At 36.9% G+C, this 16,219-nt stretch overlaps 1 protein-coding gene across 1 annotated transcript in view; it reads left to right on the top strand.

Annotated features, from left to right (window-relative positions):
• The window catches only part of LOC149562055 (uncharacterized), a 142,622-nt gene that overhangs the window by 9,742 nt on the left and 116,661 nt on the right, over positions 1–16,219 (top strand). The window contains exons 2-3 of the mRNA XM_089825596.1: positions 14,413–14,522; positions 15,963–16,128. Of these exons, the coding sequence (XP_089681722.1) occupies positions 14,413–14,522; positions 15,963–16,128 (276 nt within the window). The remainder of the gene's footprint in view (positions 1–14,412; positions 14,523–15,962; positions 16,129–16,219) is intronic.

The raw sequence follows: 16,219 nt of genomic DNA, 5'->3' as shown, positions 1-16,219 counted from the left end.
TAAACAAGAGATCTTGGGAAGTCAAATCCTCTAGCTACTCCCTTTGTCAAAGGATGCCTGTGATAAATTGTCAAACTCCCTCTAAATCAAATATCAATCTTCAGTCTTTCTAGTGCCAAGTTGTTACTTTCTTATGGTGTACACAGAGGTAGGCTCATCAAAATCATGCAGTCACACACATGTATTTTTAGACTCCCTTTGATTATCAATTTTCCCACGTTGTCTTTGAAGAAGTGTTAGAGTCCCTCTTAATGTAGAAGAATACTCATAGTCTCAATCATTAAGCATATTTGCTTTACGAACCTCACTTTATCCTGCCTGATTATTAGATGAACAATGGATTCTAGATCACAACTTCTTTGAAGCTTCTGTCATAAGCTACCTAATGTACCATTCTTCTTTTCTTGCAAGATCATCTTTAGATACAAAGGAAAAGACCAAGAAAAATAACTCATATAGTACATATACAAATAACAAAGATTATAATGAGTAGATAAATGTAATACTTAAGAATAACAAATACTTATTTGTACATCAACATCCTTGAAATTAATTGCTCCAATGAAGGTCCATATGCATCAATTCAGAAAAATGGCAACAATGAGAATGAAACATTGGGTAATTATTCACACCCCCACAATGTAAAATTCCCACATGCTCCATTTTTATAGTGTTCTTCAATCAATATCAAGCCTAATGAGAGACAATCATCCATAAATGATATCAACTTCTATCTCTTGTTGGTAACTTCTTCTTTCGTATTTCTAAGTATTAAACTTCTTTCTAGTTTTGTCCTTTCATCCAATGAGGATCCAAACATTCATTAAGCTTATTAAAATGAGTATTGACATTTTTCTAATCCCATCCACCATATACCAATATCTTGATTTAGAGTGTCCATGCCACAAGAATGAATCTATTACTCATACTCAAAGCCTTGTTCATCAAGGGGGTAACCATAGGTGGTTCAAATGCTTTGGCAACCATAACCTTACGGTTTGGATGGTTTACCATTGTTATCCATCATATAACAAATTCAAGATACTGGAGCTTTGTTTGACATAGGCTTCTTGTCCTTGATCCTGACATCCTTGATAATAATCATAAACTCTTATTTATTTGTCCAAAAATGAACAATATAATAAAACAAAGAAAGTGATTCTTTCATGCCTCGGTGTTCATAAAACTTTAGATCATCTTTTAAGGATCTTCTAAAGCATGTTCAATAATTTAATTGTGTGTATATCCTTCAATAGATGTCACCAATACTGGCTTCTCCTTGCATATGATGTTGTGGCTAGAGAGACACAATGCCTCTTAAGACATATATCTCACTTTACCTGTAGAGGATATTAATATCACTTCTTTTATTTAATAATAGCCTTGTAAAAAAATTGTATCTTATAAAATCAAGGCTAATAATATGTTGCCACCTTTGCACCTTATGTGGCTACTTGTTAAATATGAAATGTTGACACTCTCTTTAATAATATATTTTCGTGTTTTCTTCTTTATCATTACTCTTTTCGTTATTATTAGTAAAGTATTACAATTCTCCTCCTTGTAGCACAATACTATTTCTCCTCGTAACCAGGTATGGGCTTAATCATTCAATTACAATATCCATTAATTTCCACATAGTTCCTATCCACTTCGTGGTTGCCAAGACATGTGCATGCATGATAGCTTGAACAATACAAAGGTTTCTAAGCGGCTTGACTACTTAACATCACTTGTAATTTAACATCAATCTATATAGGAACTATCTCTATAGATGTTCTTGATGTGCAAAGGTCCCATACTGCACATCTGTAAGGTATTTAGAGATATTGAATTGACCGTTTTGTTATGGTCCTCTATACAGTATATGTGTAATAACATCTCTTCCATATTGATACTAATTCTTCTTAGTGTGCAGCGCTGATGTCAGAGCCCCTGCTGACATTTAGTCAAACATTTTATGCAACTCCTCTTGTTTATTTCCAGAGTTTGTTTTCACAACAATTTAATAGTTTGTTTGGTACAAATGCGTATGGATTCACAATCTATCACTCCAATCTTGAAGCTCCCAGCCAAATTAGAGGAGCACGATTGTCTGACAAGATACAAGATATTCATTTACCCCATACTGACCTGGGAATGCATGGAGTCTGAAATACTCTTTCTAATATCTTCAGCCATATAATTTATTCATGACTTTATTCGTATGCTCCTGTGAAGAAACTCCGTATGATAGTTCATTATGCCACAGATAGATGTCATGCAAATATCTAAATCTTTGGTAGATATTTAATAGGACGAAAACCCATCGTTGGCTTATGTTTCTCAGCGGATCAATCGATATGTTAGTTGATAAGTAGGAGATAATTTCCACAGTAAGTCAAATTGTGATATTGCTATCAGGATTTAACTGTGTGATTTTGAGTCAAACTCATTGACCCATGTTTCATGAGTAGTGATTCAACATGAATCCATCTCTCATGAGAATAAATGGAACAATTAGCACTCATTGGATCTAGGTGATGCTCATAGGGGTGAAGCACCGGGACTTCCCGGGAGGTCACCCATCCCATTACTACTCTAGCCTGAGCGCACTTAACTACAGAGTTTCCTCCATAGTTAAACCCAAAGCTTGCAACCCCATTTGCAAAACCTTCACCAAGTGTTGTGCCTTATGAACCATTCATTAGAAAGCCCCTTAAGCTCATCAGTTGATAAGTAGGAGATAATTTCCATAGTAAGTCAAATTGTGATATTGCTATCAGGATTTAACTGTGTGATTTTGAGTCAAACTCATTGACCCATGTTTCATGAGTAGTGATTCAACATGAATCCATCTCTCATGAGAATAAATGGAACAGTTAGCACTCATTGGATCTAGGTGATGCTCACAGGGGTGAAGCACCGGGACGTCCTGGGAGGTCACCCATCCCAGTACTACTCTAGCCTGAGCGCGCTTAACTATAGAGTTTCCTCCATAGTTAAATCCAAAGCTTGCAACTCCATTTGCAAAACCTTGAACCAGTGTTGTGCCTTATGAACCATTCATTAGAAAGCCCCTTAAGCTCATCAGTTGATAAGTAGGAGATAATTTCCACAGTAAGTCAAATTGTGATATTGCTATCAGGATTTCACTGTGTGATTTTGAGTCAAACTCATTGACCCATGTTTTATGAGTAGTGATTCAACATGAATCCATCTCTCATGAGAATAAATGGAACACTTAGCACTCATTGGATCTAGGTGATGCTCACAGGGGTGAAGCACTGGGACTTCCTAATGAGCTTAAGGGGCTTTCTAATGAATGGTTCATAAGGCACAACACTTGGTGAAGGTTTTGCAAATGGGGTTGCAAGCTTTGGGTTTAACTATGAGGGAAACTCTGTAGTTAAGCACGCTCAGGCTGGAGTAGTACTGGGATGGGTGACCTCCCGGGAAGTCCCGGTGCTTCACCCCTATGAGCATCACCTAGATCCAATGAGTGCTAAGTGTTACATTTATTCTCATGAGAGATGGATTCATGTTGAATCACTACTCATGAAACATGGGTCAATGAGTTTGACTCAAAATCACACAGTCAAATCTTGATAGCAATATCACAATTTGACTTACTGTGGAAATTATCTCCTACTTATCAACTGATGAGCTTAAGGGGCTTTCTAATGAATGGTTCATAAGGCACAACACTGGGTGAAGGTTTTGCAAATGGGGTTGCAAGCTTTGGGTTTAACTATGGAGGAAACTCTGTAGTTAAGCGCGCTCAGGCTGGAGTAGTACTGGGATGGGTGACCTCTCAGGAAGTCCCGGTGCTTCACCCCTGTGAGCATCACCTAGATCCAATGAGTGCTAAGTGTTCCATTTATTCTCATGAGAGATGCATTCATGTTGAATCACTACTCATGAAACATGGGTCAATGAGTTTGACTCAAAATCACATAGTTAAATCCTGATAGCAATATCACAATCTGACTTACTATGGAAATTATCTCCTACTTATCAACTGATGAGCTTAAGGGGCTTTCTGATGAATGGTTCATAAGGCACAACACTTGGTGAAGGTTTTGCAAATGGGGTTGCAAGCTTTGGGTTTAACTATGGAGGAAACTTTGTAGTTAAGCGCGCTCAGGCTGGAGTAGTAATGGGATGGGTGACCTCCCGGGAAGTCCTGGTGCTTCACCCCTGTGAGCATCACCTAGATCCAATGAGTGCTAAGTGTTCCATTTATTCTCATGAGAGATGGATTCATGTTGAATCACTACTCATGAAACATGGGTCAATGAGTTTTACTCAAAATCACACAGTTAAGTCTTGATAGCAATATCACAATATGTTAGTTGCTACATCCAATGCCATCCAAACTCGGTATCCTTTTTCCTGTTCTCTTTTTCTCTGTAGGTAATTCCCCTACTCTGTGTTTCCTTAACTTTCTTAGACTTATATTCTTTCGATCCCTTAGTATAGTCTTTCCTTGCATGTACAATAGTGGGAAATGTATGCCAAATCCAAATCAAGCAATAGTTCGTAAACTCCCTCCATATCATGGGTAGTCATCTACAACTCAAGCCGGTCCTCATCGTAATAGATAATCACTTCTATTTTGTGTGTATAAGACCACATTTCTATGCTTAAGAAATGACTGAACATAGTTTCTTTACCATATAATCCTATTCTCGACACAGGAGGATGCTATATGAAATACAAATTATTTCGGTCTTTGCTTTTCACAGTGGAATGTAGGTCACGGTCCAGTGTTACCCTCTTTTTTTTTGGTTGGTAATAGTTTTTTTTTTATATTATTAAAATAACATTTTTACTACATTTCAACTAGGCTTTTACAGATTAGCCTTTCCCATACATATACATGTTTCATCTCAAAAAACCACCTTTCTTACATCATTCCCCCCTAAATCCTAAACCCTTATCCAAAAAATTGCATACATCTTGGCATTTCTTAATTGGGAAACAACAAAAAACACCCAAAATGAACAGATTGTCCTCCACTTGTCCTGCTGTTCTCTTTCCTTGTCTTCCATGTGCAACTCCCGCGCTTGGCTTTTACCACTACGAGGCCTCTTTACTACTTCGTGACATTTCTGCAATTTCCTCCTTGGTCCACAAAAAACAGCCAAAAACATCTTCTTCTTTATCACTGCATTGAGTTGCAACAATGTTATAATTTTTCCTACCCTTACTCATGATTGCCATCGGCTTTTGCATGCTTCGTAGCCCATATTAATCCAGAAAAAAAATGGCTCCCTTGCTTTCCCCTTCCTTCTTCACTCCTCCACCGTAATTGGAAATTTGATCTTGACCACCCTTCTAATCCTTCTCCCTCCCGCACTTCTCCCCTTCCTTCAATGAAAAAGCCCATAACCTTTCTGCCCCTCCTCTCCAGAAAAACTTCAATTTCTGCCACCAGCTTAACCTAGACCATCTTTATCTTGGCTTTATATCCTTCTTTGTCCACCACAGAAAACTGACCCGTCCAAGTTTCCCATCCTCTTCATAGTTCTCATAACATTCACTATAATCGAAACCTTTCCCTGGCCATGCCCACTCAAACAGGGAATCAATTCCCACAATTAAGTCCTCCGAAAACAGATTTTTCATAACCCATTCCACCTCTTCCATCAGGCATGTTATCTCCAACCCCCATGCTATTATTATCGCCGCTATATCCGCATTTATCTTCCAATGATGGGAGGAGTTTTGAAATAGCTCCCCCACCGTCTCCTTAATGGCTTCTATCACACTTGGCAATGGGCACTTGAGCAACAGTTTCAACCTCTTGTTCTGCACCGGTTCGAACAATGCCTTCTGCTGTCTGCTTGTTTTAAAGGTAAACGTTGCTTCCATTCTGCCTTTCTATTCAGTCACTATCAATTCTGTAAATTCACCGTTCAGGTTTTTAGAAAAAGTCTCTTCCACCTTTGCTATTAAATGCCCCCACATAGTTTCCACACTAAAGGAAACATCACATCAACTTTCCTAAAAGATCATGCCTTCCCTGCTATCCCATCTTGTCATGATGAACATATTTATTGTAGATTTTCCAAATTTGTTCATCCAACTTTTTTGATAGTCCTTTATGACGTCAGTCACCTTTCCATCACCTCTTTTTATAAAATGCTCAACCAATCTCAAAAAAATCACCAACTAATAAATGCATGAAACATCTTCGTCAATTCCTTCTCAACGGCTACAATTTTCAAACATTGACCTTCCATCCTCCCTTAAATCAACTGCCCATTTTGAAAGAGCATCCGCATCTTTGTTTGCTTCTCTAAAGACATGGCAAATTTGAAATTCCTCAAATTCATTTAACTGTTCACTTATACACACTTCACAGATTTTCTAATTGTCATGCAAAGATTGAATTATTGCTAGCAGCTTGCACAACCACCATCGAATCACCTTCTAAAATAATTTTTTTTCCTCCAAATCTTTTTGCACATTTTAATGCTAGCAATGTAGCTTGGAATTTTGCTTCATTATTTGTTCCCTTCTATAACCTTAAAGCTCCAAAGGCCAAAGTCTCCCCTAAATAACTCCCTAATAATGCATCTTGCTCTCGATTTTCCAAGGTTTCCTTTAGATGCCCCATCAAAATTTACCTTTAACCAACCTTCTTCGGGAGCTTCCCACTTCGCATCTTCCCTCTTATTGGTTTTAGAAGTAGATTTTCCCTTTGCCCCTGCCTTTCATATTTTTATCCCTGGCCACATTTTCTAAAGCTCTGTCATAATTCATAAACACACATTTTGACATATTTTTCCTAAAGATTGCAGCATTAACAACTTCGTCAATAGAATGATCAATCCTTTCTAAAAGTTGATCAATTGTCTCTGATAGTTCTTGACAAGTCCTTCTATTCCTTTCCTTTTAGACCTCCCATATAACTATTGAGGGATTCACTCTCCAAATGCATTCAAATAAGTTTCTTCTTCCTACTCTTGGTCAAGATATAAAGAAGGCCTTAAGAGAGGGGCTCCAAGGTCCAAACCAACCCAATTTCCCTTGAAGACACCTCCAATACTGTGCTTCAATGTCACAATTTAACAACAAATGATCAGCACTTTCCTTTTCCTTTCCACACATAACACATTTTGTAGGGCCTTGAAAACCCAATTTTCTTCTCCTATCCCCTGTTAGGATTTTGCCTTGTATTGCTAGTCAAGAGAAAGTTCCTGCCTTTGTAAGTATTTCTTTACTCCAACACAAGTCTCCCGCTTCAAAACATTCTTCCTCCTTATTGTCTAAAATTTCATATCCAAGTTTAACTGAAAACTTACTAGAAGCTGCACACCAACTAATCCTATCTTTTCTATTAATTATGCATACCTTTCATCTATTAAAGATCTCCCTTAGGGATTGTTGTTGTCCTTTAGATAGACCTTTCACTCTCCAATCTTTTCACATCCACTTTTTCCCAAATAGTCCCTCACATTCCACCATATAGTTTCTAACATTCCTGCCCCACAAATCCCATAATATCTGTTTCTTTTCTCTATCCCCTATTTCCTCATCTAAGGATTTGTTGCCATTCCATGAATCCTCCCAAAACTTTGCCCTATTACCGTTACCAATGACCCATGAAATATGGTCTGTTATGACATGCCTACAAGAAAGAATAAAGTTCCAAATTGCTGAACCTCTAATCAAATTTTGAATAGTTAAAATCCTTATATTCTCATTAGAGTCTAAATATTTGGCTTTGAGAATCCTAATCCACATTTGCTCTTCATCATTTGACATCTACCACACCAATTTTGCCCCATAGAGAAATGTTCATTGTGTTCCAGTCTCTAATTCCTGCACCTCCAAACTTCTTATGTCCGCAAATCTTTTCCCATTTAAGTAATGACCATTTTTTCTCTTCCCCCACCCCACTCCAAAAGAATTTCCTCATCTGCCTTTACACTAAGTTAATCACCTTCTTCGGGATTTTTAAACACATCATTTAGAAAAAGGCACTGCTAAGACCACTAATTTTAGCATCAAAATCCCTCTGCAGAAGTCAGCCATTTACCTTTTCATCCATCCATCTTCGTCAAACATTTTTTTGCCAATCCCTTCCATACTTCACTTTTATTTTGCCCTTGGAATAAAGGGATTCCCAAATATCTACTTGGAAGACTTCCCTACTTTATATTTAGAATTCTTCCAATGGCTCTTCTCCTATTAAGAGGAGTGTTAAAAAAGAAAATTTCAGACTTTGCCCAATTTATTTTTTGTCCTAACACTTTTCCATAGATTTCCAATGTCTTTTTCATCAATCTAGTTTCCTGCTCCAAAGCTTCACCAGTTAGAAAAGTGTCATCCACAAATTGCAAATGGGAAATTGGATCCACTCCCCTTGCCACCTTTACCCCTTTCCATAGACCTCAAACCCTTTTTTCTTTAATCAACCTCCCTAACACTTCAGCCAGAATTATAAATAGGAAAGGAGATAAAGGGTCCTCTTGCCTGATCCCTTTTTCTAAATCAAAGAAACCTTGGGGACTGCCATTAACCAACACAAAGAACCTTACAGAGGTTAAACAACCCTTTACCCAACTAATCCAAAACTCATTAAAACCAAATTTCTTCAGAACTTTGAACATAAATTCTCTATTTACCTCATCATAAGCTCGTTTAATATCAACTTTACCATCATTTTGCTTAACTTTATTGTTCTGATCGAGTGGATCATTTCATGGGCAATAATCACCCCTTCAAAAATGGATCTTCCTGGGGCGAATCCATTTTGTTCTTCTGATATTACATCATTCAACACCAATTTAAGCCTATTGGCAACTACTTTCAAAATTATTTTATACACAGTATTGCATAAGGAAATTGGTCCAAAATCATCAAAAGATCTGCACTCATCCCTTTTTGGAACTAACGCAATAGAAGTATTATTCAAATCTTTTAGAACAAACTCCCCTCTTCTGGATTCCTCCACCATCCCCCAAATTTCCTCTTCTATACACTCCCAAATGACTAAAAAAACTACCTGTAAAGCCATTTGGCCCTATACTTTTGTCTTTATCTAAACCCCATAAAGCTTTTTTCACCTCTGCTTTTGAGACTTCAGCATTTAACATTACATTTTGCTTTTCTGTAATACATCCCTGAATGCAATCCAAAACATCCTCAACTAAAGCGTCCTCCCCATCCTCTATTCTTCCTCTGTCTTTGAAAAAATGTACTGCCGCTTTCTTTATTATCTTTGGATCACTAATCACCTCACCCTCCCCATTCTTAATAGAGAATATTTTATTATGAGCTCTTCTTATTTTAACTGAATTGTGGAAGAACTTTGTATTCCTATCCCCTTCTTTCAACCACGTTTCTCTAGATTTTCGTCTTCAAAATACTTCTTCTCTTAGTAAAATTTCATCGTACTATTTTTTTAGCCTCTTTTCTTCTTGGAAATCCTCCTCCTTCATCCCCTTCTGAATTATTCTTTCATTCAAAATTTTAATTGCTTCTTCCAATACACCTTTGCTTTTAAAAATGTTTTGGAAAGATTCTCTGTTTCACACTTTCAACTTTCCCTTTATATGCTGAAGCTTCTTAAAAATTTTAAAAGCCTTGTTTCCTTCCCACTCAGGTGCCTTAGTCCACAATTTTTCCACCATCTCCTTAAACTCATCCGCCCTCAGCCATATAGCTTCAAATTTGAAAGGGCATCGGTCTGGAGTATATTCTTCCTAAATTCTTAGACTGATAAGGAAGTGATCTGAGCCATGAATGGGCATAATTTTGGCTTCAACAAACTAGTCAACTTTTGTCTAGTCCACCCCTAAGAGGAACCTATCCAATTTTTCAGCAATATTAACAAATCCTTGCCTCCTATTATTCTAGGTGAAATCCCCCTGTTTAAAGGGAATATTGATGAGACCATTTCCCAGAACAAAGGTCGAGAAGTTCTCCTATTTAGTTGACCTCCAACCTTTACCTCCATTTTTTTCCCTCTGGGTAGAGTATAGCATTGAAATCTCCTCCTAAAATAGTGATTTCACTTTGTAAGATTTTCAGAACCTCTGTTAGTGTCTTCCATAGTTCTCTCTTCTCTCTGCTATGAATTGGACCATAAACATTAAGAACATTAAATTCATATCCTAATTGTTTTGAAGAAACTTTCATCCACTTCCAATTCTTGTCCATCTGCATTATAGTCCCACTCACTGTCTCCTGATTCCATAAAACACACATACCCCCTGAGGCTCCCTCTGCAACCACTCACTCACTTTTCCATCTATTAAACTTTCTCCTCATCCCCTCCAAATCATCCATCTTTATCTTTGTTTCTTGCACTAAAACCACATCCGGTTTTGCTTGATCGAGGCCTTTCTTGATCAAGCGCATTTTGTCAGGGGCATTACATCCCCTGACATTCCATTAAAGGATCTTCATCCCTTCCGGGAGGGGTTTTTCCCTCTTCTCGTTCTCAATTTACTTTGACCTCTTGCACTTCCTGCAATTTGGATTAGTGCATTAACAGTTTGTCTTCCCCTTTTTTGATTCTCCCCAATATGTGCTTTATGTTTTTTACTTTCTGTTTTCTCTATAGTTCTTTTTTCTTTAAGGATCATAGTTTCCTTCTCCCCAAAGAAATCTTTTTCGCCATCAACATCCCTTTCCTCCTCGTCCTCATTCAAACTTTCCTCCGAGCTTGACTCTCCTGATCTACCTTTCAAGTTTCTTATTGGAGAAATTTCAATGTCCTTAAAGCACTCTCCAATCCCACCCTCCATTTCTCCTTCCAACTCAGTCATATACCCTTCATTTTCTTCCCATTCCCTTTGTGTTTCTTCTGGCCTTTCTGACAACACTACCTTCTGATACCCTACCTCCTGGGACATTTGAGGTCCTTCTAGGTCCTTACATCCCCTTGTTTTACTTCCATTTAAAGTTCTATATTCAACCCCATCCTCACTAACTGGCCCTTGCCTTTGTTCCATCCTTATTTCGACACTCACTCACCAACCTCTTCCGCTGATGTTCACCCCTGTTCTTTCCTCTTTGTGGTGTCTCCTGTGAGCCTTTGCAACTTTCATCCTCAAAAACTTTTTCCTGAATCATTTCTAGATTCTCAAATACTCCATACCCTTTTTCTTGATAGGTATTTGCTCTTGTTTTCAACATCATATCATTTTCCACCTCCACATTATCCCTTTTCATAAGATTTTCAGTCTCATCCTTATCTACTTCTTTTATCCTGGCCATCTCTATAACCTTCTGGAGTAACCTTTCCTCTTCTTTACCCTTATGACATCCTTCTTGTTTACAACTTTTTGAGTCATGTTCCTCACAAAGGCAAAACTCGCAAACTTTCAACCCTTCCTCCAAAGACACCGGCTGTCTCTAGACTACCCCTTCATTAAAGATCTCAATCATTTTAGGGATTGGATGGCAATCATTCCACATTATACATATTCTTGGGAACATTTGCAAAGTTTCTCTGTCCACCATTTCCACTGCCTTAATGAATGTTCTTAGCTTGTTCCCAATCACTTTATAACATTGTTCCTACTAGTATTCCTGGGACAGATTTCTCAATCTTACCCATAGAGGAAGTTCTTTTATTAACTCTTTTATTGAATCAAAGTTCAGGACCCATGTCTTCATATAAAACCCATATCCTTCCATAAAATAAGGACCACTATTCAAGATCCAATCCCTATCCTACACTATATCCATTGTAACCATATAAAAACTATTTTATAACATTTTAAAGTCTTTCACTGTACCTCATTTCTCATCACACCAGGTTTTAATCTTACCTATTGCTGGCCTTGGACCTTCCCACTTGAGAAATAATGCATTACTCTCTAGAAAGTCAATCTTCTCCTTTACCAAGCCACTTTCCAGCACCACCTTTTCAACTGTGCATCAAGTTAACTGCTGATCTTTTATCATTTGCTTCTCCTGATTTTCCACTACCTGTGGCTTTCTCATTTTTTTGGCTATATTTTCAAAAACCACATTCCCACCAAGATTTACTGATGTGAATCTTTGCATCGGATGACTTCTCCAGCCATTTACATTCAGCCTTTCTCTTCCATTATGCCATTTTCCCCATTGTTCTATCCCACTTTTTTCCATTGAAAGCTTTCTTGGTAGTTTCTGTTCCCATTTTGCCATCTCCCATTCCTATTCCCCCAATAAAACCTTCCTTAGTGTCTTCTGAACGGCTCCGTGCCCTTTCCAAACCTCCCAAACCTCTCAATATTCCTGCTACTCTCTGTAAACCCTCCCTGAAACCCATTTCTCCAGCACTCTGCCATTTTTCTTCAAGAATTCTCTTATTTACTACATGGGTTTTTCTTTGATTATCAAATGCTTTCCATGTTTTTTCTCAACTGGTTTAGCTGCAACTTGGCAAGGTCGAAAGAAACCAGTGTTACCCTCTTTGAATGATGTTTAGATGTTTCGATTTTCTCAAACGCACTTCCACCATTATTTGTTTTCATCAAGTCCACCAGGCATCTGCATAAGTTCGTTGCCTTTTCGATAATTATTCTGTGAGCAGGATCACCTGAAATGATTTGAAGGTTTTCATAAAGCTGTCAGAGTCTGCATACTCTCCAAGCTATCGTCTTTAAAAGGGAGAATCACTCTTGTATCACTCGTCTACAAAGGATAGTAAATTCTAATCTTGACTGCATACCCTTTAAAAGAATGTCATTTTCCAACATCGATTTAAGAATTGGGAAAGAAAACTGTTGGTGATGTTTCTGATCATTCCGACTCTCTACACTAACTCCATATCTTCCATTTCTGCATGAAATTTTTCTGCCATGTCTTAGATTGCTTTATTATGTTTACAACCTTGCTGTGATACCTTGTTGAGTAACATGGATAGTTTTCTGCAAATGTAATAACAAATCTAGGATCAGAGATAGTGTTCAATTTCACTTGATCAGATATGTATATGGTAATCCCAATTGAATTTAAAACATTATATATGAGAATGGACTGTAGATACTGTATATATATATATATCACTGCTGCTAAACACAATGATGTATTAATAAAGTTTGTTTGGTTAACTGCAGATATAAATATGTGAATTGCTGGACTTCACTCAGTGGATAATAATATGTAATGTGTGATTGATATGTTCTCCACAAAATGAAATTGCAATACATAAATATATCTGAATGAGAGATCATGCCTGTAGAAACATGTCTCTACAGACATGATCAATATATTAATTTCCTTGTAATTACATTGTTTTAAGGGCCCGATTAGTTCTGGGCGAAACAAGGCACAAAATACATATGCTAACTGTCTTAACCAAACAGTACTGTCGATGACTATGATATGCCAATAACATATGTAACAGTAATATGATTGCTGGCCCGATAGGAACCATGGGTCGACACTCATATGACTGTTATTTGCCTGATACAGTGAGCCCATTCAGTGGCAATATTATAGTCATCCATGCTCGATACAACAACAAGCAATCACAACCTATTTGGTGAATATACAGTTCGATCTGATCACAGACTATTTGCCTGATACAGTTAGCCCATTCAGTGGCAATATTTTAGTCAACCGTGCTAGATACAATGATAAACAATCACAACCTATTTGGTGAATATACAGTTCGATCTGATCACAGACTATTTGATTGGTAAGAGTGATTCAATACGTATACATATATGTATGTATATGTATATGGATATAAATATGCATGTATATGCATATACATACGTATATACATATGCATGTATATACATATACATACGTATATGTATATGATGATATTGTCTCATTATATCTAACCGAAGCTACTGTTTCAACAAAACCAATAGGAAGGAATCACTTGATCAAGATGTTATTTATTTTCATTTTGCAATACAATCCGATGATGAAATCCTTCAAGATTGGAAATTAAAGGATTACAATCTTTTAATTTCTATTGTCAAGGTAGTGGACGAAAACCCCTAATCTAGGCAAAAGTATAGGAACAGTACAAAGTCATTTGTACAAAGAGAAATTGCTGCAAAATAGAGGCTCACTGGATTAGTTTCATATTTTCAAGAGACACAATATTTACGTTTAACCTGAATTATTCAAATTATAATTTCTAAGATAAATAATTATTTATAAATAACCATTCAATTATTATTGTTAGTCAGGGTTATTAATTTAAGGCAAAATAAAATAAGGATATTTCAGAATGGTACATTAGAGACCACATTTTTAATGAAATATAGATTACACTGATAAAAGTTTTTTTCAGACGGATTATGCCTGAACTGGATTTAGGTATTCGTATAGTATTCTCATGCTGCCATTCCAGGGATAGAACTAATACATGCTGCAATTCCCTTTTTTTTCTCTCTTTTTTATGCATCAGATGTTATGATTATGCAATTCTTCCTGAACTTACATTTTTGATCTCTGCAGAATTTGATGCTTTAACTGGATGCAAGCTGTCAACCATAGACATTGGGGCACCAGTTGTACAGATGTCTTACAGTCCAGCAGGTGGCCATATTGTAATTGCAGTGCTTGAGGTTTGTAGATATTCAACTCAACTAACTTAGAATAGTATTTGGCAGATATCTATTCAAAATTCTCCTTTCTAGGAATGACACCTTTGATGAAACATTTTTGTTTGTAACTTTGTATTGGTCGGACTTGTTTCAAAATTGTTGTTTCAATTTCTTAGGAATGCAGTAGGCGTATTTTGGTGCTTAAATACCTTGCATCTGTTGAGGTTTAACTGTAGAAAAATTATTGCAATTATATAGTGCAGCACAGTGCCAATGGACAAGGCAGAAGGGTATTGTAAACCTTCTCTTCCTGGCAATTCAATGATATGTTTAATTCTTACAATATTTGAAATGTGGGTAAGATATAGAAGGCTGCTGGAAGTGTGAACTAAATCTAAAGCTCCTGGACTGCTGAAAAAGCACATTTGGAAGAATCTGAAATGAAGAGATTATGAATAAATGAAAATGGAAAGAAGACCAATAGAAACAAGAAGAAGTAGAGACAAGAAGCAGCAAAATCCAATGGCAGATCAATAGAAATTGAATTGTTCCCTCTAGGTAGAGAATAGGAAGCAATTATTTTATTTTATGCTATACTTTAAAAAAAAATGATTTTGGAAACTGCTCTGGACAATCTGCATGTTGATGGACCATGGTCAGAAGAATATATTTACACTTGCTAGGTTCTTTTGAACAAAATAGTGACAGTCCCACTGAGTGTGAATTTTAGTGGGGATGGATACAGAAAGAAAATGATCCATTTTTATTGAAGTTGAATAATAAGCATCCAGGGATTGTGAAAAGCATGCCTTTGAATGGATCCTAAAGGTGATAAAAGGAGGGAGGGGCCTAGAGTAAGTGATCACTAAATGAATACTATTGGTTTTAGTTCTACCACAATTTTTTTTTTTTTTTAATGTACACCATCTTATGCTATTCGTTTAAAACCTGTCACTCAGACGTATATAGATAACTGATTTTGGTTTTTTGTGTCATGTTTATTTGGCTTAGATTTTATTATTTATATGTCTCCACCATTACTCTCTATATAGCTAAGCCATGCTAGTTGCTCCATTTTCATCTTTTATGCCAATCATTTGTCCGAATTCTGGATTTAGTCGGCAGACCCTTTTCAATCACCATTCTTGAACAATGTCTGATGATTCTGCTCCACTTTCCAGACTTATGTGTAGATAAGTTTGTTACCAATATCTATTTACTGCTTCCTATCGCACATGCATGTCCTTGCTATTCTCTTTCTCACTTTCATTTTGTTACTATTAGTTTCATTTAAAGTTTAAGGTTTCTGTATTTTTAACCAACCATCGTAAAAGTGCACTGTGAACTTAAGGCCTCCCATCGATAAATTGGTAAATTGTAACTATTTTCTGGTGCACTGAGGATCTTTGATCTTGTGGACCTGCTCCAGCTTAAGCTTCAGCTGTTTTGTCTCTTTTGTAGGATGGGACAATCAGATCATGTGATTTCGACACAGAGCACACCTTTGTGTTATACTCTCCAGAAAAGAAAGCAGATAGGTTGACCTCAGCCACAGAGGTGCATATTGCTCTAACTCCTCTTCAACCAGTAGTATTTTTTGGACTTCACCGACGCATGAGTGTAACAGGTATGTCATCGAGGATAATTTCTATTTATTTGTTTTTGAATAAATCATTCTCATGTTTAGTATTATTAACCAATGAAACATCCTTTGCATG

The sequence above is a fragment of the Cupressus sempervirens genome, chromosome 4 (assembly GCF_028749045.1).
Source record: "Cupressus sempervirens isolate cs-2001-9-10 chromosome 4, ASM2874904v1, whole genome shotgun sequence".
Classification (NCBI taxonomy): Eukaryota; Viridiplantae; Streptophyta; class Pinopsida; order Cupressales; family Cupressaceae; genus Cupressus; species Cupressus sempervirens.
The sequence above is the reverse complement of the archived record's forward strand: the minus strand, read 5'-3'. Positions and strand labels throughout refer to the sequence as shown.